This window comes from Xiphophorus hellerii, chromosome 13 (assembly GCF_003331165.1).
Source record: "Xiphophorus hellerii strain 12219 chromosome 13, Xiphophorus_hellerii-4.1, whole genome shotgun sequence".
Classification (NCBI taxonomy): Eukaryota; Metazoa; Chordata; class Actinopteri; order Cyprinodontiformes; family Poeciliidae; genus Xiphophorus; species Xiphophorus hellerii.
In genome coordinates this window covers 11570449-11593611 of record NC_045684.1, presented here as the reverse complement: position 1 = coordinate 11593611, position 23163 = coordinate 11570449, and the positions used below count along the sequence as shown (strand labels likewise).

At 43.4% G+C, this 23163-nt stretch overlaps 1 protein-coding gene across 1 annotated transcript; it reads right to left on the bottom strand.

The window, feature by feature from the left end:
• Positions 1-1323: 1323 nt before the first annotated feature.
• Positions 1324-19171, bottom strand: LOC116731499 (adhesion G protein-coupled receptor B1-like). The gene is made up of 32 exons (XM_032581278.1): positions 18644-19171; positions 15196-16071; positions 14229-14378; positions 14040-14138; positions 13786-13947; positions 13494-13658; positions 12270-12434; positions 12026-12190; positions 11827-11928; positions 11630-11736; positions 11343-11537; positions 11154-11222; positions 10112-10220; positions 9826-9969; positions 9666-9735; positions 9454-9556; positions 9008-9051; positions 7596-7722; positions 4726-4829; positions 4521-4623; positions 4273-4423; positions 4086-4155; positions 3929-3995; positions 3752-3837; positions 3471-3642; positions 3242-3337; positions 3093-3132; positions 2368-2984; positions 2233-2268; positions 2003-2107; positions 1732-1782; positions 1324-1521 (listed from the first exon to the last, which is right to left on the bottom strand). The coding sequence occupies exons 2-32, from the start codon at positions 15896-15898 to the stop codon at positions 1324-1326; spliced, it is 4575 nt and encodes a 1524-aa protein (XP_032437169.1). The 5' UTR covers positions 15899-16071; positions 18644-19171.
• Between the last annotated feature and the right edge of the window lie 3992 nt (positions 19172-23163).

Here is a 23163-nt window from a genome sequence, read left to right as displayed (position 1 = left end):
CTCATAAAGCATCTATGTGCTCTGTAAATATATATGGAAGATGGTATAAAAGTTTCGAAATATCGGTAGGAAAAAACTCTGCCTAGATCATAATATCAGTCATTGCTTGAGCATCAAGCGCCCATCATATTGCACTGTAACACACTGATGGCTGAAAACACAAAATGTGTTGAAGTCTCTGCTCAGTCCAAGAGTCCTGCAAGGCTGAGAAACAAAAAAGGGCGATGATGAAAAGGCTTTTTAAAATCCGCATGTACGACATGGAAGAGCCTGCGTCTTTATGCCAGTTATTCATCCAGCAAATCCCAAGAGAAGCACTGCTCTTTCCGTGCGAGAGTCCGTGTTCATTCCTGTGCTGGTGTTTTGGTATCAAAGCGGAATACTGTAGAAACCAGGAAATTCAACCAACCAGCGCCTCCATCACCACTCAGTATGTTTTTCCCGATGCAGTCCATATGGGCTCACAACACATTATGGATGCACTAAATTCAGTTTTTTTTGTATTGTAGGTAACAGAAAACAATAGTAATGACTAAAAGGGGAGATAAATAAAAAACATAGACATCGCACTGGAAATAATCAATAATAGTAATGACGAACACAATGACTAGCACAACCAGTTTGACAGAAATGTTTCAGTCTCATCAAAGAGTCTCATTTTCTGCTCGAAATTGTTGGATTCAGGTGCTAACAAACTCAATATGAGGAAAAAAAGCCCACTGCACAAAAACCAAAAAAAAGTGTGCGCCCATCTATCAAAGTGCACAGTATTGGAGTTTTGAGATCCCTTTTCTTTCTTTTGCCTTTCTCTTGTTTTGGAAGAGAGTCCCGACTGTGCCTCCCGAGAAGCAGGGAGGACACACGCCGCTTTTAAAATTTTCAATGTTACTTAGTTTTTTTCTCCAAAGTCGATTTGAAGGAAAAAAAGAGAAGCACAGACATGTCGAGCACATCTTCTGAAAACCCCAGGCTGCGGGGGTCCAGGAAAACTCCCTGGAGGAAGCGTCTATGGAGCCACAGACAATCCAGCCGGTGGACGCCACTGACCGCTCCGCCAACCCCTTCTTCGAGCTTTAGGAGCTCTGATGAGAGTCCGCACCGAGAAGCTACATTAAACATTCCCATCGCCATCAGCCCCGCTCTCATTCACCACTCTTCCTACCCTTCCCACTCTGGCTGAGGGTTTGAAGACAATGATTCTGGGACCCATTTCCTCCCTTTTTTGGTTGTGCTACCTTCATCCATGAAAGGATGCCATTCCAAAAACCAAAAAAGGTGACTGAGGTGAAACAAGGCGGCTTCGCTTGGCCCCCCTACTCCCCCTCAGACCTCTGTTTGCAGGTCAATAATGTCCTGCCCCACCAGTGGGATGGTGGTGCTCGTCTTCTCCCACTCCACAGAGTGAAGCTCCAGAGGCGAGGCGGCGAGAGGCTCCATGTCTTTGCGTACCCATGCAGGGGGCGACTGAGGAATTCCCCGGACTCCTTCCCACGACCTCTCCATTGCAGCCTGCTGTTTGTCCTGTTGGAGCAGAAAGAGAGGAGCGTTTAGGACTGGTGTCACTTCATCAAGCTGGAGCAAATCCATTATGTTATTTTAAAAAGTGAAATGAGCTTCTAATGAAGGGAGTCGGAGAAATAACTCCCGCTTTGAGGCATTGAACTATCTGAAGGTGTGTCTCATCTACAGGGAAGACATTTAGAGAATGTGAGGTTGTATATAAACACTCACGCTGTGGTTTGTTTTGTCACTTCCTCCCGAAGACACACTCCATCTCACAGACTGAAAGAAGGAAGAAAATACATCCTTATTCAAATGACCTCCAGGTACCAACAACATTAGTTCAATACACTATGTTGCTCTTTATTTATAAGGTCATTTTTCTTTTCTTAATGTCTTCTTTTTTTCTGGGAATATTGCCTCTTTTGTTGAGTATTGAGTTCATTATTTCCTGCAAATGACAGTGGAAGCAGATGGAGACAGTAGTCTGATGAGGTCTTACCTTGCTGTCAGATGGAGGAGACTCTCTGTCTTTCTCAGTGTGATGCAACTTCCTGTTCAGGTCCTGGAACATGTTCTGGTGGCGCTTCTTGGTGTGCATGATTTTCTAGAGAAGACAAAAAGCAATATTCCCAAAATTAACACCTCCAGAAATGTGAGTTGTGAATCGTGAGGAAGAAATTATTAATTAGCAAGTTCTACTATAATAATAACAATAAAATGTATATTTACCTCAAAGTCCAGCTCTGCATAACGGGATTTCTGTCGCTGTAAATCAATAACAGAGAACAAAAATGGAGTTTAGACTTTGAAACATGTTGATAATGTTTTAGAAAATGCATAAATCAGCAGCTTTTCTCTTCCTACCTCCAGGGAGCTCATGGACAGAGTGGAAATGGTCTCGCTCTTCGACATCATTGAGTTCATGGACTCGAAGGTGTTCTCCAGGCTGCTGTGGGTGATGTGCGACTCGCTGGACATGTTGTGGATGTTCTGGATGGGTGAGTCCCTCTCCGAGTAGGACACGCTGACCTGGTCGGGCGGGATCGAGCCCATCACAAAGGCGGCCTGGGGTTCAGCGAAGGGTCCGCCGAGGTGCATAAGCCTGGCCTGTGGTAGCTGGTCCACGCTGATGTTGTACTTTGTGGGGTCGTCTTTGGGCTTGGACCTCAGGGTGGATGTAGTGTTGGGCATCAGGACGTAGCCGCTGCCGTCGGACATGCTGCCCTCGGCCTGAGCCAGAGCAAGGTCCGCGTCCAGCTGCTTAAAGAGCTCCCCCTCGCAGACATAGACGGGGTTCCCGCAGGATGGGTCGACTCCACCGGCCAAGCGGCTTTTCTCTCTCTTCAGGGTGAGCGTGTGGCTGGAGTACTCGGGAACGGCCTGCATGTGGCTGCCCTTGGATGGTAGGGTGTGGAAGTTGGAGCCCATGGGAAGTGGCATCTGAGGGGGAGGCATCTTTTCTTCAGAAGAGCTCTTCATGCCTTTAAGGAAAAACGATAGAACAGTTTTAAAAAAATACGGAACAATTCCTTGAATGAAACGCTAAATCAATTCGTTTCAAGCCGAGACGTTTTAGGTGCTGGGCTTACCTTGTCTGTTTGAGTCCCCATCCTTTTCATTATCAGACTGCTGATAAAAGAACAAAAATCCTATTAGCTTAATGCATGCATATTTTCATTTAGGAATAAATTCAAAAAGCACTCAAGACATTAAAAAGGCAATCGGCCAAGATATTCACCATGTGCTGAGGATGGCCATTGTGATGAGAACTGCCAGAGTCTCCATTCCCATCGTCTTTGCGGTCAACTACTCTGCACTTCACAGCCTCCTGAACCTAATGGAAACACAGACAATTCAGGAAATTGTTAACAATATTCCAGCTCATTTAACCTGATAAAAAACAATAAAATTAACTTTCATTTTTATCTTTATTCCTTTCAATTCATTTGGTTTTATTGCCTTCTTACCTCTCTACGCAGGATGCAGTGGACCATGACAATGATGAAACCCTCTAAAGAGTCGAAAACGGCAAAGAGGATCTGGAAAAGGGCGGAGCGACGGTCGGTGATGGCCAGGACGGCAGACATCCAGGTGAGGGCAAGGAGGGGGAGAACCACGCAAGAGCTCCACAGTGAGGCCCTGGAGGATGTAGAAAAAGACAAAAAAAACATCAGATTAGTAATTAAGGCTCATTCCCAGATTGCTGAGTGTAAAAACGGCATGAATGGTGAAGACCAAAAAGACCTACCCAGCTCTCTCCTTCAGTTTCACGTCGGTGATGCCGTCCTTGGAAACGAGCTTGTTAAAGACTAGAATACCAATGACCATATTCACCTGTTTGAATAAAAAAACAAAATGTGTTAATAAAACTGTTTAACGATAGGAAATACATTAAAACTTGGAAATTAAGGTCTTTAATACGAACCAAAACAACAGCAGCAGCGGGACCAACAAAAGAGTAGAGAAGTCCACCCTCAAGAGACAACCAGCAGCTATGAGAGAGAAGGATTGATGATGTTAATTATTGTTTCATCAAATAATAAACAGAAGAAGAAAACTATGAAGCGAGAATAGGAACTTACTAGCTGACAGTGCCATATCCCTTAGCTTTAGTGAAACCCACGGACACAGCAACTACCAGAGCAGGAAGTCCTGTAATGCAAAAAAGATAAAGCATTACAATTAGTGCCATTAGGATAAAGGCTATACCAGAAAAAGTTATGCAGAGCTGATAAGAAATGAGATGCAATAGGAGACTTGTCCTCGTACCCCAGCCTAAGCACAGGAAGCGCTTGCGGATGATGCGGTTGCGCAGACGACCAGTGACAGCCATGTAGGACTGCCAAGCTTCTGTCAGGACCCAGCAGAAAGAGGAGAGGAAAAAGAAGTGGAGCAGGGCAGCAACAAGAGTGCACATCACCTGCAAGGGACCGGGATGAAGCAGAGCGAGAGAAACGGTTAGAAACCTGTTTCCAAGAGATCTTGATGCTGTGGGTTAGATTTGGATTGCGGCTTACCTTGTTGCGAGCCTGGGTTTGTCCGACGAGAATGAGGGCATTGGAGCAGATAATGGAGAGGCAGAAGTTGATGAGGATAACAGAGCGCTCTGAGCGAATGTACCTGCAAATGAAAAAAAAAATATGAAAAAGGTTTAGGGGTTGGATGATAAATCACTACGTATCATGTAATATCAGAGGTTGATTTGCTCGAAGGCGTGCTTACTTCCAAACCGAGACATAGATGATGATGAGGAGCAGCAAGGTGAGGGAAGAGACCCCACAGCCGACGATGAGGGTAACGGACGGGAGGTTTGCTCTATCCATGTTCTGTAGAGGGAAGAAAAACAGAAAAAAAAAAGCCTCTTAGCGATGATTACAAACACACATAGGCAGTCACGCACCAGGCACACCAGCTACACGCGCACACAAACACTGGAATGAATAGGATGCCTCTGGAAGAGCGCTATCTGGAAGAGCAGACAGCTCCCTGAAGGCAAACAGCTGAATGGCACAATTGGGCCACGGCTCAGGCAAGGTGACCCCAAGGTGAACGTGTCAGAAAGATGGAAGGCTAACTAACGAACGGTCAGCTTTGGAGGGGATGAGAAGATGCTGTTTGGCATGTCCTCAATGGACATATTTTGATGTCAACCTGCTTCTCTTCTACCCCTCCAGGGGACTGCAGGGGAACAGGTGGACCATTATCACCTGTGCATTAATCCGCCACCAGCAGCCCCCTCTGATCTCTGACAGCAACTTAGCGCCTGCTCCTGCAGCCAGCGGCGCTGACCCGTTCTGTGCTTCGACATGGCTCCTGGCGCAGAGTTTAGTTTGGATTAGACAGAGCCAGGGGTTGTTTCACTGCCTTGCTGCACGTGCCAGCGGGTCACTCCTGGATGCACAAATCTCAGCTTCACAAAACCCTCTCGGCGACTAATTGCTGGTTCCCCATGCTTGTGCGTCTCGCACTTACTCTCCAGGCTTTTAATGAGGCTTTGAGCTAAGCTCACACCTCTGATGCAGTTGTCATCACCTCAAAGTGTGAGCAGGATGAGAAATATTAAGGCTCCATCCTTGCTGTAATTATAGCACTATAACAGGGAGAAAAGATGGAAAACCAGTGATGTGTCCTTAAAAAGTGACTAATAAAATATCCTAGAAAAGAGAATATATGTAGGAAATATACTAGCAGGGTTTTGTTTTAGCTTGTTTAAGCATTACACGTAGAAATGCAGCAGTCTGTTGGCAAAAATTCAAAATTGAATTTTTTTTTCATTGGTTCTGGAGTAAAAATTTTTCATATTTATTAAATGCATTAAATCTAAGAACCATTTATGGTTGTTTTTGTTATGGTTGATGGATAAACAGTGATAGTCTACTTTTTTTTTTTTTTTTTGCTGAAAACTTCCAATTTTTTTGAATTTGTTTCTATTTTTTGTGTTATGGTCCTTAGGAAGAAAATCATAACTGGCAGGTTAAACCTTCAAGAAAAATCACAAATACTGGTCATGAAAAGTCTGGTTGGAGCATCTCAGTTTATGAGCATAATGTGAAGATGCTTCCCGAATATCAAAGCACAGATGGGGAATTTTGCCTGTGGCAGAATGAGATTTAATTTAGTGTGGTAAATTTGTTTCAAACTCTACATGAGTAGCATTCCCGACCAGATGGCAGTTAGCAGAGGGGTAAGTTGTCGTACCGCCTGGGTTTGCAGGGAATCTGGGGTGTAATACAGTTGATACTGTTTCCTTTCTTTATGTATCTGGGTCGAATCTTGCTCCCTTAGCTAAGTGAGCTCCACACAGCTAGTTGGACCTAGATATGAAGCACGTCCTTGACCGGATCGTGTGCTCCCATTTTGAATAGTGTGTTAAGTGACCCCCCTATACTTTAAAATTATATATCAAGAGTAGTCACGGGTACCTGCTCTTATAAGAATATGGGGTGCTTTTATGGGGCCATTATGTTTCAAGTACACCAAATAAGAGCTAACTAACACTCTGCAACATCTGGTTGTTTTTTTTCCCTCCAATGCTCGCCCCCCTCTTTCCTGTTTCTGTTACTCAAATCTCACTGGTGTTCTTCATGGAAGACGCTGTTATTGAAAATGCCCACAGTGCACATCAAAGGATAGATAAAGAGGCAGGCAATGTGCGGGTGGTGGTGGGGATAAGAAGAAGAAAAAGAAAAAGAAAGGAGTGCATTGCCATCAGTGCACGACCAGATGTCTGTTTCTCATTGGTCTGCCTCTCTGGCATTTTAAATCTTGCTGCTGTGTCCAAAGAAGGCGAAGTCGAAGCAGGAGAAGGAGGAGGGTGGGGTGCATGTAATTGAGAATTCAGAGATATTGGCAGAGGGAATGATTGCCTCAGCTGCCTTTTTTTCAATTTCTTTTCTACTGTGATGAGAGGTGGAGGGAGGTGTTGTTCAGATTGGCAACAGCAAGTCAAGTCAAATCTGGGATGCACACAAACAAGTTGGAGCATAAAAACACAAAGGTTTTAGCAGTTAAAAGACCGCAGTGCAATGTTATGCGTTGATCTGCAAATTAATGAGGAAATCAAAGAAAATATATTTGTTGAGAAGATTTCAGCTGAGTATTTTTCTCTGCTTGGCGGTTTTCATGCCTCAAGATGACAGCGGATAGAGGCTGCACAGTCTATATTGTGTTTGCGCATGGCATACAGTCATGCAATATGGCCAAAATAGTAATTATTAGAAACTGCCTATTTTCTTTTTCTTTTGGCAAGATTAAAGTGACTTCTGCATGTCTTGTTACTGTACGCATAACGTTATCATTCTTCTGTAAACATTAACCTTTTAGTAGAAAATATAATAGCAACATGTTGCCCGATTGTGTTTTATCAGTAGGAAAAACAAGCAGGTTCTCCGATCCGCGGCACCTGCGCGGAGACAAAGGAGCGCTGCTGCGGAAAGCCCCTCACTAGAAAACAACAAGTCCCTATCAGCTCACCCGCTGCTCCGCATTCACACTGCAGAAGACATTTAGCATGCACATCGTGTCAATGCAAAGAAAAAGGGGGAGAAAAAAGAAAAAAAAAAGCCCTTATAGGGAACAGACGGGAGACTTACCGAGTCGGAGTTGACGCGCGCTAAAATGGCGAAGGTGGAGAGGCTGTCACACACGCATTTGGTTCTGTGTGAATGAACGGGCACCGCTCTGCAGCTCCGAGCAGACCACGAGCCAAGAAGAGAGGAGCTGCACAGGAGAGAGGAGAGGGGGAGTTAGGAGAGGAGAGCTCTGACAAATCTCTGATTTGAGCGTTTTCCTTATGGCTTTTTAAACAAATATGCGTGATGAGAAAATAGGGTGAATCTACAAAAAATAAATAATAAGAAGAAATTAGCTAGATTTTTTTGTAATCCATTAACATAAAGGGATAGTAAGAATAATTTCTAAGCTAAAATAATACATGTTTTTAATCAGCTTGGGATGCATGATCCATGTGCATGTGATTAACTGGAATGTTCATCGTAAATAATAGTGACAGATCTTAACAAATGCCACAATGAGCATAATCCTTATCACACTCTTTCCTTGTTATATTTAAATCAGGCTCATGGTAAGGAAGGAACAGGGTGTCCCCTCAAGGAGAGCATGGATTATAAATTATGGACATTTTCCCTCATCTGAGAGCTCACAATATGCAACAAATGCATTTGTTTGTTGCATCTGCTATCTGATTGGCATCATACAGTCAGCAGGTTCAGGCTATTATCTATAGTAGCATCTGAGTAAAACTGCATAGTGCATGCATATCTGTATAATTCCCATAGAAAGTTGCAGAGTTTTGCATATATTAGTAGGATGCAGTTCAGTGGTTCTGGGAATGGAGCTCTTCAGATGAAGAGTCCCCATCCCCCAAACTCTGCTGTTAGCCAGTGCTTCATCCTGTCTCTATTGGTGCATTAATCACATTTGCTGTTTAAATTGAATCTAATTTGACTGAAGGCGTATGGGCCCCCCTCTGAAAGTTTACGAGGTAATTACATTTTCTTTCCTAATCTTGCTTACCTCAGCTCTGGCTGCTGTATGACAAGGGCTGGTTGTTGTGCATTTTTATCTCTTATTGTTCTTGCATATATCTTTCAGAGCTCAAGAAGTCTACCTTTGTAATAGTTTGAAATCGGATGATTTAAACTGTTGGAAACTGTGAAGATTGAAATGAGTTTGAAGCCACCCTCTGTGGGTAACTGGGGCTTTTATTTCTTGACTCTCTGGCTGTCTGTAAGTGTGTCAGACAGGTGATTAAGTCTGAGACTGAGGGGTCAGCTTGCACGTGTACTGGTTTTTCTTTGCCTTGTCATAAAGGACTGACATGAAAAAGCTGGAATGACCATTGCCTTCCCTTTTACAAGTTTGTGTAAATGGTGACAGATGTGTGCATTTTAACTGGAAAGGCCATCCCTTTCACAAGAAAAAAATAGATGAAAGTGATGGTCAGATGCACATTCAAGGGAAAAAAACATCAGTTAACACTTACGTTTCACTCTCATCCCATGAAAGGCATGTTTCATTGATGGTGTCCTGCAAGGAAGAGGCAGATGGAGAAGGTTAGTGTGAGGAATCTCTCTGTAGAAAAGGAAAGCATGTAGGCTGGGACACCTTACTACAAACGTGTGAGATGCAACAGCTTGCTGGTAGCCACATGCCCACATTTTTTCACCCCCTTGCTTTGTGATGCATTAATGAAACCAAAAGCAGCCACTTATCAGCTGCAGACTCTAATTATTGCACATGATTTCTCATCATCGAGGGACCGTTTGGTCGCTTATGAGATTTTCTCTGGGCTTCAGCTGCCACAAGCCGACGCAAAAGTCAAAGTGTCGCAGCAAATGTCAGGAAAATGTCAGTCTCTCTGCATTGTGCTGCACAAACACCCACAGGGAGGCTGATATTTTTCCATTAGGTTGATCATTAGGGACTCACGTTGCGCAGGTGGGGGAACTCGATCTCGACAGGGGTTGACAGGAGAGTCGGGGTGGGGCTGACAATCACGGTCACCACCTTGGAGTTGAACAGGGTGGTGTTGCTGTGGAGGAAGAGCACATCTCGCTGTAAAAACTTGATCTTAGACGTGTGAGACTGTGAATTAGACTGCAGGAAGATAGAGTGTTAATGCTTAAACAGAGAAATGTTACCTCTGGAAGGACATCATTGAAGAAAGGTTTCTGTACAAGACAATGCCGGTCACAAAAGCATCATTGGCATCTGAAAAAAGAAAACAATCTCGCTCAGTCTTCAAGCTAAACCCACCACTGGTTTATTGTTTGACAAAATGTTACGTTTGTATGATCTTACCAGCGGATTTGAGGGACAGAGCATCGCGGGAAACTGAGATCTTCTCCTCTGAGGTACTGACCCAGTCCGGTCGCCCTCTCCAGCCCTTCACAGGGAAGGTGAAGTTGGAGCTTGTGGTTGTTGGGCGCTTGTGGATGCTCAGCACTGAAAGGCACAAATGATAATATACAAAGGGAACTTTGTTAGCAGAAAGCACTCATTGGTTCTAGCAGCTGATGGACTTGAATAACTAATGCATTCAGGTGTTGATTGAACAACAAAAAGAAGACAAATTAACTGGGCTCACCTAAATTCTCAGTGACTTCGTAAATGTCCTGAAAGCCGCTCATTTGTACTCCGATCATGTTCACAAACTCCTCAACAAGGCGTAGGAACCCCTTGATATTGGCACCCATCTAAGTGAGAGAAAATGGAGACAAAAAGAAGAACATTAAAATATGGCAGCATATAAATCTGGTTTATTTGCTCAGTCAAGCATAGCGAGTTTAATGATTATTTATGGATGTGCAGGTTCCAGCCAGTACTTATTATTTCAAAGCGCACTGAGGCTGACATAAAAAAGCATGGAAAACACACAATTCTTGCTGCTATGCAACTCCAGAACTTCCGTACCGCCATAAAAGGGCAGGCTGTTGATTCATACTCTATTTTTTTTGTCCTTTCTCTTTTTCTCTCAGTGAAAAGGGAGGGCCACCTGACTTGCGTGTCTCTGACGCAGAGAAGCAGCGATGTGGGCGCGTGTGCATCTGCATGCAATGTTCTGTCTGTGTTTCTATACAGCAGTAGCCGTCAGTAGGTGGGATGGCACGGAGACGCACAGATTGCAGAGTGGGAGTAGTGATTTTCCCTGATTCAGAGAGGCAGTGGCCTCGGTAACTCGCTCTCCTGCTCTCAGATCAGTTTGTGCATAACAGTGTGTGTTTATTACAACTTTTTTTTGGAGGCTGGTCTTTCTTGGGAAACTTGCAGGAACATTACAAGCGTCATTGGAGCGCGGAGGTGGTTTGTCGACAGTTGGCCAAACGTGACAAAGTTCTGTTCGGTCTAATCTGAGTTTAACAAACTGGATGAGTAAATGTCTGCACATCTCATCTAACACTTTTGTTTTGAAACTTCTGCTTAAATTAAAACGTTTGAATGAATAAATATTTCCACTGTATGTGTAGTCCATGTCCTGATTTTGTTGGTACTTGTACAATCTCTTGTAAGTATTTTCTGAGATTTATTCTCCACCCTGCTTATCCTATTTAGGCAACTTCAATAAAATAGACTTATTTTTCCCCTTTTCCCTTTGTGCACTCTTACAGTCACACCTTGATATCACATACCAGTTGTGCCTCTTCCCATTTGTCATGATGTTCCTCCTTCAGTAGGTTGCTGATGGTCTGGACGTAGTTCTGCAGATCATCAAATACAAAGGTAGAGGTGTGAGAAGACACCGAGTCCATCTTGTTTAGATGCAATTTGTTCCTTAAAAATGTTTAACTTCAAATTTATGGATCTCAGTTGGAGCTTACCTCAATGTCAGCGCTGCTCAGCCTCAGTCTGGTTGCCTTGTACAACTCTGTGGTGTTCTTCAGGATCTCCATTATGGCCAAAAGGTCACCGCTGTACTTGGCTTTTTCATCAGAGGAAAATCTCAAGCGGGAAATCACCTCGGCAACGCCATCAACGCTTTGCCCGATCTGCGCTTTGGAGGTGTAGTCCCTTGACTACAGAGATAGAGTTAAAAGGTTATTTCTAATATTTTACTTCACATTAAATCCAATGAGTAGGACTTTATTGATAATTTTAGGGGGCATACCAGCATCTGAATGTTCTCGTAGTTCTTAGAAACACATTGGGTGTAAGTGGGGTTCTCCCAGGAAGCAAGACGTCCATCAGCAAGGGTGCAGCGACGCAGAATAAGACCTGTTGATGAGATGAAGAACTCTTAGTTTAGTTTTAAATAGATATTTGAAAGTCTGAAGTATAAAGTTAGCTTCCAGGCTGTTAAAGTACCTGATGCATCAGCAGGGCAGGAAACAGCAGCGACATCTCCAGCGGGGGTTTTCTTCCAAACAATGTCTCCGGTGTTCTGCTCAGGACAGATCTCATGGGGCTCTAAAAAAATCACAACCAGTTGTTGCATGATGAGTTTCCTGTTTGCTTTTGGATTTGTGAAACGATGGCATTAATCTATTGTGCCGCAGACACTAACCAGGGCATCTCTTCTCATTGCAGCGCTTCTGCTCTCTGGTGTCACCGGGGCAAGGCTCTCCTCCAAAGAAAGGCCCCTCACAGACTCTCTGTCTCTGCTGGATGCCTCCACCACAGGTCTTGCTGCAGCTTCCCCATGAGCTCCATGGATGCCAGGTTCCATTAACTATAGACAAAACACCATTAATTCTGATCCTGTTAAGTAAAAAGCGAAACTGGGATCTGGGATGTACTTTATAACTCACCGGGGCAATCCTTCAGGAAACAGTTTGCTGTCTCTTTCCAGCCTCCATGGCACTCTGAGCCGCCATAAGATGGCCCGTTGCACTCCCTGGTTCTCTGCATGGTGCCATTGGAACAAGAGGCAGAGCAGGAACTCCAGGCGGACCACTCATTCCAGGATCCGTCCACTAGAGGGAAGCAGAGGAGCGTGTATGAAGAAGAGTTATGAGGATGGCAAGGACAAGACAGACCCTCGGGCCACACCAGACATCTTGACAAACTCACTGATGCTATTAACATCTCGCATGACCCAGTTAAGCTGAGCGTAAGCAGAACAGAAAGTTGGATCTCTGTTATGCGCCCTTCAACTATCAAGTTCAAACTCTAATTAGCAATTTGGAAGTTTAAACTGGATAATCATTTCAGACAATTTATGGATGCAATTACAGTTTTGAGTTTTTAATTAAACTGAGTGACAGATTAATAGGAAAAAAATAATATTCATTTAATGATAAATAAATTGGTCATTTATATTTGATCCTTGCTACAAGCTCAGGACATATTAAAATACATGTAAAAACAATTTAATTACATTTATTACTAAGCCAAAGTGAATGTTGACATAACGTTTCTATTACAGCCAAATCTGTTGGTAATCACAAACTTAATTTCCTTTGAGTTTCAACTAAAATACACAATCATCTTGTAGTAATTGCTTTTCGCTTTTTCCCGGTTTCTTTTTTATTTTGTTAAACAGAGACACCTGGTGGTGATGAGGTGAAACTGCAACAAATCCATACCCATTTTAAAAAGATACACTTACATAAAAAACACGTGTAAATGACGACAATTAGACACGGGAAAAAAATCTACTCGGCGCTGCAGTAACTTCAGAGGTAAAACTTTTCTGCACATGAGTAGGTGGCTCAATGGGAGAGCGACTTAAACTTGGTCAAGTGACCATGAGCACAGAGTGAGTCACAGGCAGCTGTTAGGAGGCCACTGACTAACATCCACAGACGCTTTTATTCTGGTGAGTCAGATGAAATAGCAACCTGCCTTTGCCGTTGTGATGATGCAGACACAATTAGGTGACTTAATTAGGCTCTCATAAATGAATCAGTCAGATGAAGGGTTAAGCATCACATCCTGCGCTTGTTATTGAGAACTTTTAACCGAACAATCTAGGCTTTGAAGAGAATATTTAGATTTTTTTTTTAAGTAATACATCAAGAAATGCAGCTCACCTGGGCAGACAGCGATGTTGCAGAACTTGGTTTGTCTTGTGGGGCCGCGGCAAGGCTGTCCTCCATTCTGGGGCTGCTTGCAGGTGCGGGTTCGGTCACGGTAACCGCGGCCACATGTGGAGGAGCACAGGCTCCAGGGGGTCCACTCATCCCAAGCACCATTCACTGCAAACATGTGAGAAATATACTTAATTTATGATTTATTTTATCTTTGAAAACTTGAAAAGTTTCTAACTTCTGCAGGCATCATTCAGAGTTTCTGCCGTGCTCATACTAGGATCCAAAGACTCACCAGGGCAGACAACTGAGTTGTTGCATGGTCGGTTCTCACGCAGGGCTCCGGTGCACTGGGTGGTGAAGGAAGAAGTGGCACAGAGGCGGGAACGGCTCTGCGAGCCCTCCCCACAGCTGACTGAGCATGGGCTCCAAGTGGCCCACTCATCTGTCTTTGCATCTGTTATGAGAACATTAAACACTCTAAGGTTAGGGGATTGCATTGCTTCACTTTAGTCATCTATTTGTTGCAGTACCTTGTTGTTATCTCACCTGTTTGAGTTGCTACAGCTCCTGGGTTGGACTCATCAGGGTTGTCTCTTTTCAGACCAATAATGGCACGCAAACCTTGGCTTCTGTTCCTCTCTTTGCCTGTGAGAGTTAAATGAATTGCATAATTATGGATTGAAAGCCCAGCCACCTGCAGCAGTGTTTTGGTTTAATGACAAAATTATAGCTTACCAATGCAGAGCTGAGGGTTGCAGGCACGGCCTTCCTCCACTGTTCCTTCACACACTCCATCCTCGGGCTGGCAGGTTCGGCTGCGCACCTGGACTCCGCCGCCACACTCCTGGCTGCATACGGACCAGCGGCCCCAGCCTGCCCAGCTCTCTGCAGGAAGACATAAAAAAAAGAACAAGAAGATACTTGTTAAGAAGAGTTGGAAACTACAAGAGCTGAGAAAAAATTACAGCAGTTGGAAACATTATTACTGCCTTTGTGTAAAGCCTGATTCAGTTGTCTAACTTCAGGTTTAAGAGGAGGAAGTGAGTAATATTTTCTTTATGTGTAGGAAATGAGCAAGGACGTTTCTTTGTCAGCAGAATGGTGCTATCTAGTGGATAGATGTTTTATTTGAAAACATCTGTTTGCTTTTGTCCACTTGGTGTGAACCTCTGTCACACGGTGTGTGGGGGTGTGTGTGTGTGTGTGTGGGCGTGCGTGTGCGTGTGGGTGTGTGTGTGTGTGTGAGAGAGTGAGTGCCTGTTGCTATGGATACAGCAAGTGCAGATCTTCGATTTCTGCTGGCAGCCGACTATGAGGTCTTTGTGTTCCTTTCTAGCCTGACATACAAACAGGCTCTCTGTGCAAGTCTTGGTGCAAAGCTGAGCAATGTGTGAGGTGCAGCAGGTGATGCTACTTAGCTCTAAGGATGCAACATCAAATATCCCTAACAGCCTTGATTTACTTCTCATTATCTTGTGCGGTTGTAGAGCAAGAACTCTGGCTCTGCAGGCATGGATCATTGCTCTCAGCAGCTGTTTAGACACACCGCTGAAGCAGTGGGAGATTGCAACCTGCAGAGCTGTTTAGTTTTGGAGAACTTGACTCCTTTACTCAGTTAATTTAACTGTTTTGATCATGAGACTTGTGTTTTCTGTGTTTTTCCTTTGCACTTTTCAAAGTTTATAACCCAAACCACACTTACTGATAATCTCAGCATCACGTCCGTTGTCTTTGGGAACAGGAGTGCATTTTTCCACGTAGACGCCGCCCCGGTAGCAGCTTCCTGGCTTCCTCTTTGGGGCCTCCCAGCACTGGCAGGGGGTGTTCATGATGCCACAGGGATAATCATGGGTGCTGCTGTTCAGGCACTTCTCCAACCACTGGCACAGCATCTGGCAGGCGGGCATGCTTGGGTTCCTCTTTCCCACAACCAGAAACTCTGCCTTGAACTCGCTGACACCTTGCTCTTGCCCAACAACCTCCAGCGCATTCCTTGCGGCCACCTTGCGGATCTGCAGGAATTGCTTGCTTGACTCCAGGTAGGTGACGGCAGTGGAAGCGTCACAAAGCCTGACAACCTCGTCGAAGCTCTCCATACCCAGGTAGGTGCGAGAAGTCTCGATGAAGGAGTCGAACTGGAAGGTCTTGATCTGGCGGGGCACGCAGGAGTCGGTGGGCTTGGTGATTTTCATGTAGACATTGTAGCGGCGTGGATCGGGGTTCTGCAGGGTCCAGGAGCAAGGAGCGGAAGGCAGGGTGGTCGTAGAGGAGAACACGCCAAAGAAGCGACTCTGCTCCAAGGTGGCACAGGTTGCAGAGGCCGGTCCAGAGGGAGTGCAGGAGGTCAAACCGAAGAAGAGCAGGATTAGGGCCACGCAGGGGCCGGTGAGAGCTGACCACGCCATTGGGTCGGCTTAGGTTTGGTATTGGTGAAATCTGGGTTTAACTTTGTTGATTCTTCGATTTCTTTGTTGCAAGTTACTGCACTTGATTCAGATCTCTTGATTATCTTCGCAAACCCTTCTGAAGATTAGCTTTGCTTTAATGCATCAGACTATTTGTTATCTCAGAGAGGGATCTGTTGGAAACAAAAAACATAAAAAAAGTCTGTTAGACTGCTTTCATGTTGACAGTTATTGGTACGAACTGCAGAATACAATGCATTTTAATTGGAGCCATTGTTAAGCTAATATTTATGCAGCAGAGATTGTTGTCTGATCTGTATCACAGTGTTTCAGGCTACGCTGAATGATCTAAAATGCCTGGTTGTCTGGAAAATAATTGCTGCGGCGGAGCAATTACAGTCCTTCACAGCGAGGTGGTATCTCCGAGCTCTTGCTCTTTCCTCCCACACACCTAACTGTGTGCGTCAGTCTGACGTCCATGCAAGCTTCGCCACTGGCAACTTATTTGTGCAATTCACTCCTCTTATTAAGCAGTAAACAGGCGGGAAAAAAAATAAAATAATCATCTGCAGCCATGGTGAGGGGTATTTACATACCCTGCCCTGGCATTTCAGAAATTGGATGGGGAATATTTCCAGCATTGCTTAGGGGGGAATGAAGCAAAATGATCTTAATTACTATGACTTTTGCACATTATGTTGAATGCATTCAAAGAAAATATGTTTAATGCATGCATTTTCTACAATTCTGCAGAAGGTTGTTATGCTTATGAGTAATTCATCGTTTTTTTTGTTTTTGTCTTGCAAATATGCTTCTTCTAGACATAAGGGTCTGCAGAGTCTCCGTCTAAATCCCAGCATTACTGAAGCAAAGCAGGATAAAGGAGACACTCATTGGCTCTCAGAAGAGAGTAAAGCTGTTGCTCAGCAACAAGTTTTACTTTCAGACAGAGCTAGTTTTCTGCTTTATCATGTTTTCCGTCTTAGTCTTTATTATACTATTCGCTTCACAGTTTATGGCAGTTTCTGCAGTTTATGAAACAGGAAATGGATTATTAGAGACAAATTAATTGCTATTTCAGAGTCTGCTGCAGAAACCTGTATTTAAATGTGGGTTCATCGTAAAGATAAAGCAGCGGCAGCACGCTGAATGCATATGCGGCGACTGTCATAAGCACCTGCACTACTCAAGTTAAGTACTCATAATTACATCCATCTCATCTCTCCCGCCTCCCTGCCTTGCTCTCGCCCCACCCCTTCTCTCAGCTCGTCTCATTTCTATGAGCAATGCAGTAGAGACCTTTGCCTTGTGTCAGTGGCTGTCTTTCTCTCCTCTACCCCCTCCCAACCCTTTTGGCAACCGGAAGCTCCATGAATGGGTATCTGATGAGAAAGACTTTGAAAAGAAAAGTCCAGCTGTGGCGGGAGAACTCTCCCTCCCCTCCCCAACTGCTTCCACCCTCCCCACACCTATCTACCTCGGTCCTCTCGCTTGTCCATTTGCTGTCGTCAACAACACATTGTGTGCATAGCAGGCTGCCTAAAGAGCGGGCAGTTTGTTGTTATGGAGACAGAGCTTATTTTCTGCAGAATAGTGTGAAAATCTCCACATTTGCCATCTGTGACATGCTTTCTGTCCTTGGTGACGTGCACATTTTCTAGAAGCTACAGATGAAGGGATGAAGAAGTAAAACAGCAAATCACTGTAAAAGAATAAAGAAAGTGCTTGGATGTGTCATTACTGAAGTGACAGGTGAAATCTTACAGACTGAGTTTTGAGAGTCAAACTTTGTACTATCAATGCACCTTCAAAGTCAGTATGGGTTGTTCTGTTAGTAAAATACTGCCTGAATGTTGTACGAGGTGTTATACTTTCTTTACTGACTGTTCATTTGATATAATATCAGTTCAGTGCAGCAAAAAGACTGAGAATGTCTGGATCAAGCATGCTTCTTGCTCTTGAAAAAGCTTTAACAGAAGCAGTTTTTGCACCTAGTAATGTATTTTTACTCTGAAGAAAAGCTCGTATTTCTTTTTTTGCTCCAGCCGTTGCAAAAAATCTGCACATGTGCATGAACGTACACTTTAAGGCTCTGCAGGAAAAAACCCAACATTTTCAGCAAAGGCAAAGCAATTCATTGCATACTGCAGAAAATACCTGAGTGTGTAGGTTTAATAAGATGTTTGCATCAAAGCTGACTTGTTGCTCAGCTATGAAATGAACTGAATAAGTCATGCAAATCCAATCCAGATGACTGAGAAATATACCTCTTTAAACTTAAAGACTTAGTATTAATATTGTTCCATTGTAGCTAATCAGTGTCAGTCTTCTGCAACAACACTTAATCAAAAATGAAAGGAAAACCATAAAGTTCAATGAAGCAGCCTGTTGCCTCAGTACAACTTTCTTCTGCCGCATCTGTCTACACAATGGGAAGCACGGTACTACTTTAATAGTGACATTGTGTGAGTGCAGGTTTAAAACAATTCAAAACTGCATTAAAATGAGAAGCTGTTGTTAGGTTGATGCATACAGGAGCTGAAACATTCAAAATCAGTGGAGCAGATCTCAATGTGAGGCAGTTCAGACAAAGTTTCAGAGTTTCAGCACCGCGGACAGCGACACACCAACTTTAAAATCAGAGGAAGCATTCGCATTCGCATCACTCATCCTCACTTTAGGACTTTACCATGAAGATAAAACACTTTCAGACGATTCATCAAATACTTTCCACTTTCTCCTTACCTCGAAAATTCTTCTTTGAAGTCTTTATCAGCGGCTCTCTAACCGGTCCGGTCCAATCGTCTCGGTTCGGATCTGGCAGCAGCTGCTGAGTTCGTCTCTCGAAAAAGTCTGACTAGACCTCAAAGTCTTGAGATCTGCGCTCCTGGCCAAAAACTTTCGCAGTTCTGTGGAGATCGCCGAAAGGATGCGCCAGGTCCAAACACTCGAACCCCAGAGCGGGGATCGATCCCAAGTTTCAGTGCAGTCCACTCTCACAAGCAAAGAAAAATTGAATGCGACTCTTACCAAACTCCAAAGAGTTTACTACCAACTTTGTTTAGCTGCTATAGCCTATCCAAGAAGAAGGAAGCGGCGTATAGCGAAGGGACAAATTGGTTGTTGTCGGAGCTCCAGCAGAAAGTCCGTTCTCGTTTGTCTTTGTTTCTCTCTAAGCTCCAGAATCAAAAATGTTGGTACTTCTACTCCCGGCTTCGGAGTCTTCTTGCTTGTGGTCTTTGCACTGCAAGTGGGTCCAGTCTCAGTGTAGCTTGTGGCCTCCACTCGGAGCTATATATCCCACCCCGCCCCTCCCTTGGCTTGAAGTTGGGAGTCAGTGCGTGGATGGAGTAGCGAAGTGAATGAGACAGCATCATCGGAGAGGGAAGGGAGGGGCGGGAGGAGAGTGTGTGGCTAGTGTGCGGAGGAGACGCGGCTGTGTGTGTGCGAGCGCGTGCGCAGGCGTGCGCGTGGACGTGTGAGAGCTGCAGTGTGTCAGCGCACGGAGGAGGGAGGGAGCTGGACCGAGCGAGGAGGGGCGGGATCTATGCAGGGAGACAAACGATAATGAAGAGCAAACTACGCAGATATGAACGCACAGCCAAAGGTACCGGAAAGAGGATCAACGGAATAGGTGTGCAGCAGGCAGCAGGGGACGCAATGAAGAGAAATCAATTGTTTTCTCAGATGAATGGCAATGCGACACTTCTGAATGTCATTGCAAACATTTGCACAGAGACATGCGACATGTTTATTGATCCGGCTTCCAAAGCATGCATTTATGGCTTTATGTGTGCGACTTAATGTATGACTCCCTCTTTACAGATGAGAAAATTACATTACATAAATAAAATAGGAAATTATTAAATAAATGCAAAATGATAATTATTTAAATGTATAAAAATATAATAGGAATAATATAACACCTGCTGCACATTTATTTAATCTGTTGCACTTACCTAGTCAAAGTCATACAGACAAGATGATTGGTCTGCTGTGCAGATCAATCAGGAAAAAGTTAGTCTACATTTGATAAACTACAGTGGCATTTTAACTTGTTTGAAAATGCACAAAAAAAAAAAGAAAATAAATACCAAAAATATTATATATGTTGGTGAATACAAGTGATTAATTTATTTAACTCAATTATTTGTTCTGCATTTAATAAGTTCCAGGCCCATTTCTATAATGATATCTTAGTTTTATTCAACCTATAACATATATACACGATAAACTATTCATTTATTGTAATACAGGCACTTTTGGGTCTCGTTAGGGAGTGCTATGATGCAAACCTGTCTGTCTCTCACTCAGTTGTTTCTCCCTGAAACCCCCACTCACATACACAACAAGGCTTGTGCACACAGGAACAGGCGCTCCTCCCTTCATTGCCTTTCTGGTTGGTTTCTCTCCCTCTCCGGGGTTTGTGGGCGGATCTGGGTAGTTCTCGAAGTGTGAAAGGGATAACCTGACGTGGGTGTCTGACTGTTTGTGTAATGCTGGCTCAATTCCTCTAGCTCAAGATCCACGTGTGGAAAAACAAAAATCTAATTAGAATGAAAAAAAAAAAGACAATCCAAGCCAAGCAGCATGCATGAGTCAGGGAGCGTAGAACATGGACGTTAATAAAGCAATGATCATCAGCCGTGTTCTTTTGTCAACACTGTTTCTCGGTTTACTCAAGCGATGTGGGAGTGAGGAGTCACTCCCATGGCAGAATAATCACAAACTTCACAAAACTACACATAAGAATATGTAATTTCCTATTCCAGAATTGGACACAAAGAGGATTACGTTTAATACGGGAACTTGTCAATTAGACTCGCAGGTCAGCATCATAAGTTCTGGACATCTGATCTGACTAAATAACCAAATATTGTTGCACTCCGCTATCTTCAGTTCCAATAAATTAGCAATATTATACAAATAAGAGAGTTTGGTTCTCCCCCCTTGATGGCGCCACTGCTTATTTGGAAAGTTGGGCCTCTATTATTAAAACATTTAAATTGAGTAATTAACATCTGCTATAGATTTGCATGGGTTTTTAGCGTTTTGAACCTTCTTTTCACGTGTCAGTGCCTGTTCTTCCAACGCATCTTTACATTTATACGAGAAAAAGTTATTTTGCGTCACTGTTCTTTGAAGTTATTTCCTTTTAGCACCCGCATTGTGTTCTTTCATCGCCAGGAAAGACAAACAACTCCGCTGTGAGTTAAACGTAATAACCTCTCAGACCGTTGTGGGGAAAACCTGCAGGAAAGTAATGAAAAAGCAGAAAAATGTGTTTGTCGCTCGAACTGAAGTCAGCAAGTGGGCTTATGACGTCGGCCACAAGAGTAAAAGACAACAGCATTTGTACTTTTCCACACATGCGCAAAAGTGAAAATGTGTCACCACACGAAACAATGTCCTCCCCATACGGCCCGATAATAAAAATTACGCATGGGATCCTACACACTTCTGCTCACTGTACTGTAAAACAAAGACACTGGTACCTACCATAATTATTAACAGATAATTTAAATGGATTATTGATTATTATTATTATTATTATTATTGAAATGGAAGTCGTTGCTAATCAAATTGACCCACTATTTCAAAAGTTATTGCAATAATAGCCTTTTCATTACTAACTAAAGTGATCAACAAGGGATTAATTTAGATTTTCAAAATAAAGAGCACATGTACTCTTCAAAATAAAAGCCCCAAGATGTCATAGAGTATTTTATTACAAATAAACATTGTACATTATAAATGGATCTTAATGAATGATAAAAAATGCTGTTAGCCACTAAAAGGTCATGGAAACTTGTTGAAATAATAAGTTTACATTTTTGAGGATTTAATTATTGTAAAGTAGGTTTCGGATTCCAAGTAAAAGCCTTTTGACATCAGCTCAGCAACGTCTTTTTATATAAAAATGTCCAAAATATTCTGTCTGAAACAATGTTAATTGGCTCAGCATACAGGAATATTGCAAATAACCCTTTAAATTGCCACATGTTTCTCTTTTTGATATATTTAGAAGAATCAAAAGGTTCCAAAGAACATCTGGGCATTTGAGGAGAGATATTTGTCCTATATGACCAAATTTTCAGTGGGTTCTTGTAGCCACACAGGAGCCAGGAGAAATAATGACCTGTAATATTGGATTGTTAACTGAAGTACAAAGAACAAACAGTGGTAAGCCTTTTGGAAAAACACTGCACAGTCGCAGAGTAGCCACCAAAGCACACCGAGAGAGTGCTTGTTTACTGTTTACTGCTGGACTGACCTTACATAAGTTTGTTCAACTTCCAGCTGCTAACCCAGAACTGCTAATCAGCCACAAATACAACCTTACCGACCTGTGCCTATGCATGCAGCTAATGTGGGAGTAATTAAAACACGAACACTCTGATGTTCATCTGAGCAAGGCCGAATTGTTGCAGATCTGGATGAGGGCTCTGTGAGGCCGCGCAGTTTGTGTCTGCGCTCGTTTGCAAGGGAGGCGTGGGCCGCTGTGGGCACAGTTATATAAACAAATGTCCATAAAAGACAATGTGAGAGAGGAATGAAAAAAACAAAAGTTTGAGGAATTACCATTGGACCTGCAGGACCTTATGCCTCCACACTTTTTTTCCAGGACAGCCCTCTTGAAATAGAGGTAGTTTTTAGGTTGTGTGAACCACTCTCAGGGGCCAGAAAATCCCCACGTACGGCCTACTCACAGGATGGAGTTTTCTGCATAAAGTGGGTGTGCTTTCTCTGTACTTCTGCTTTGATGTTCCGAAAGCTGCAACATGTACAACTCATGACAACCTGTTATTACGGAGGATTAAAAGCCTTTAGCATTTGCTCCCTTATGCTTGCTCTGTTAAATCAAACCCTGCAAAGGTTAAAGTGATGTAACTTTGAGCTCGACATGTTTCTTTCTCTTGCACTTCAGGTTGTAGTTATGTTGTTATCTGAACTCTAGATGGAGCTGTTCTTAGATGAAGCTGCCCCAGGCTGTGCTGGTGCAACACTCAATCAAAAGCCATGTTAGAAGAAAAAAATATTTCTTCATTAAAATGGCAGAAAACTCCTTAAGAAGGAAATATTATGTTCTCCCCTTGTTATTGGAAAATGAGGGTGAATTTCTTTTCACTGTTATGCACCGTTTTTGTGTTTGCTTTTAGTGAACAGGGGCTGTAATTTGCATAAATGAAGAAGGCGCTGATTTTTGCTTGATTTCGATCCAAACACCTTTCACTCTGATGTTTGCATGTTGATGTTGTTAGTTT

What these genes read in the sequence shown, in the direction of transcription:
- LOC116731499 (XM_032581278.1), bottom strand. Translation starts at nt 15,898, where the DNA reads ATGGCGTGGTCAGCTCTCACCGGCCCCTGCGTGGCCCTAATCCTGCTC. An exon ending in AAACTGAAGGAGAGAGCTGG is followed by an intron (nt 3,643 to 3,751) that starts GTAGGTCTTTTT and finishes TACATCCTCCAG; the next exon opens with GGCCTCACTGTGGAGCTCTT. An exon ending in GTGACAAAACAAACCACAGC is followed by an intron (nt 1,522 to 1,731) that starts GTGAGTGTTTAT and finishes CTGCTCCAACAG; the next exon opens with GACAAACAGCAGGCTGCAAT.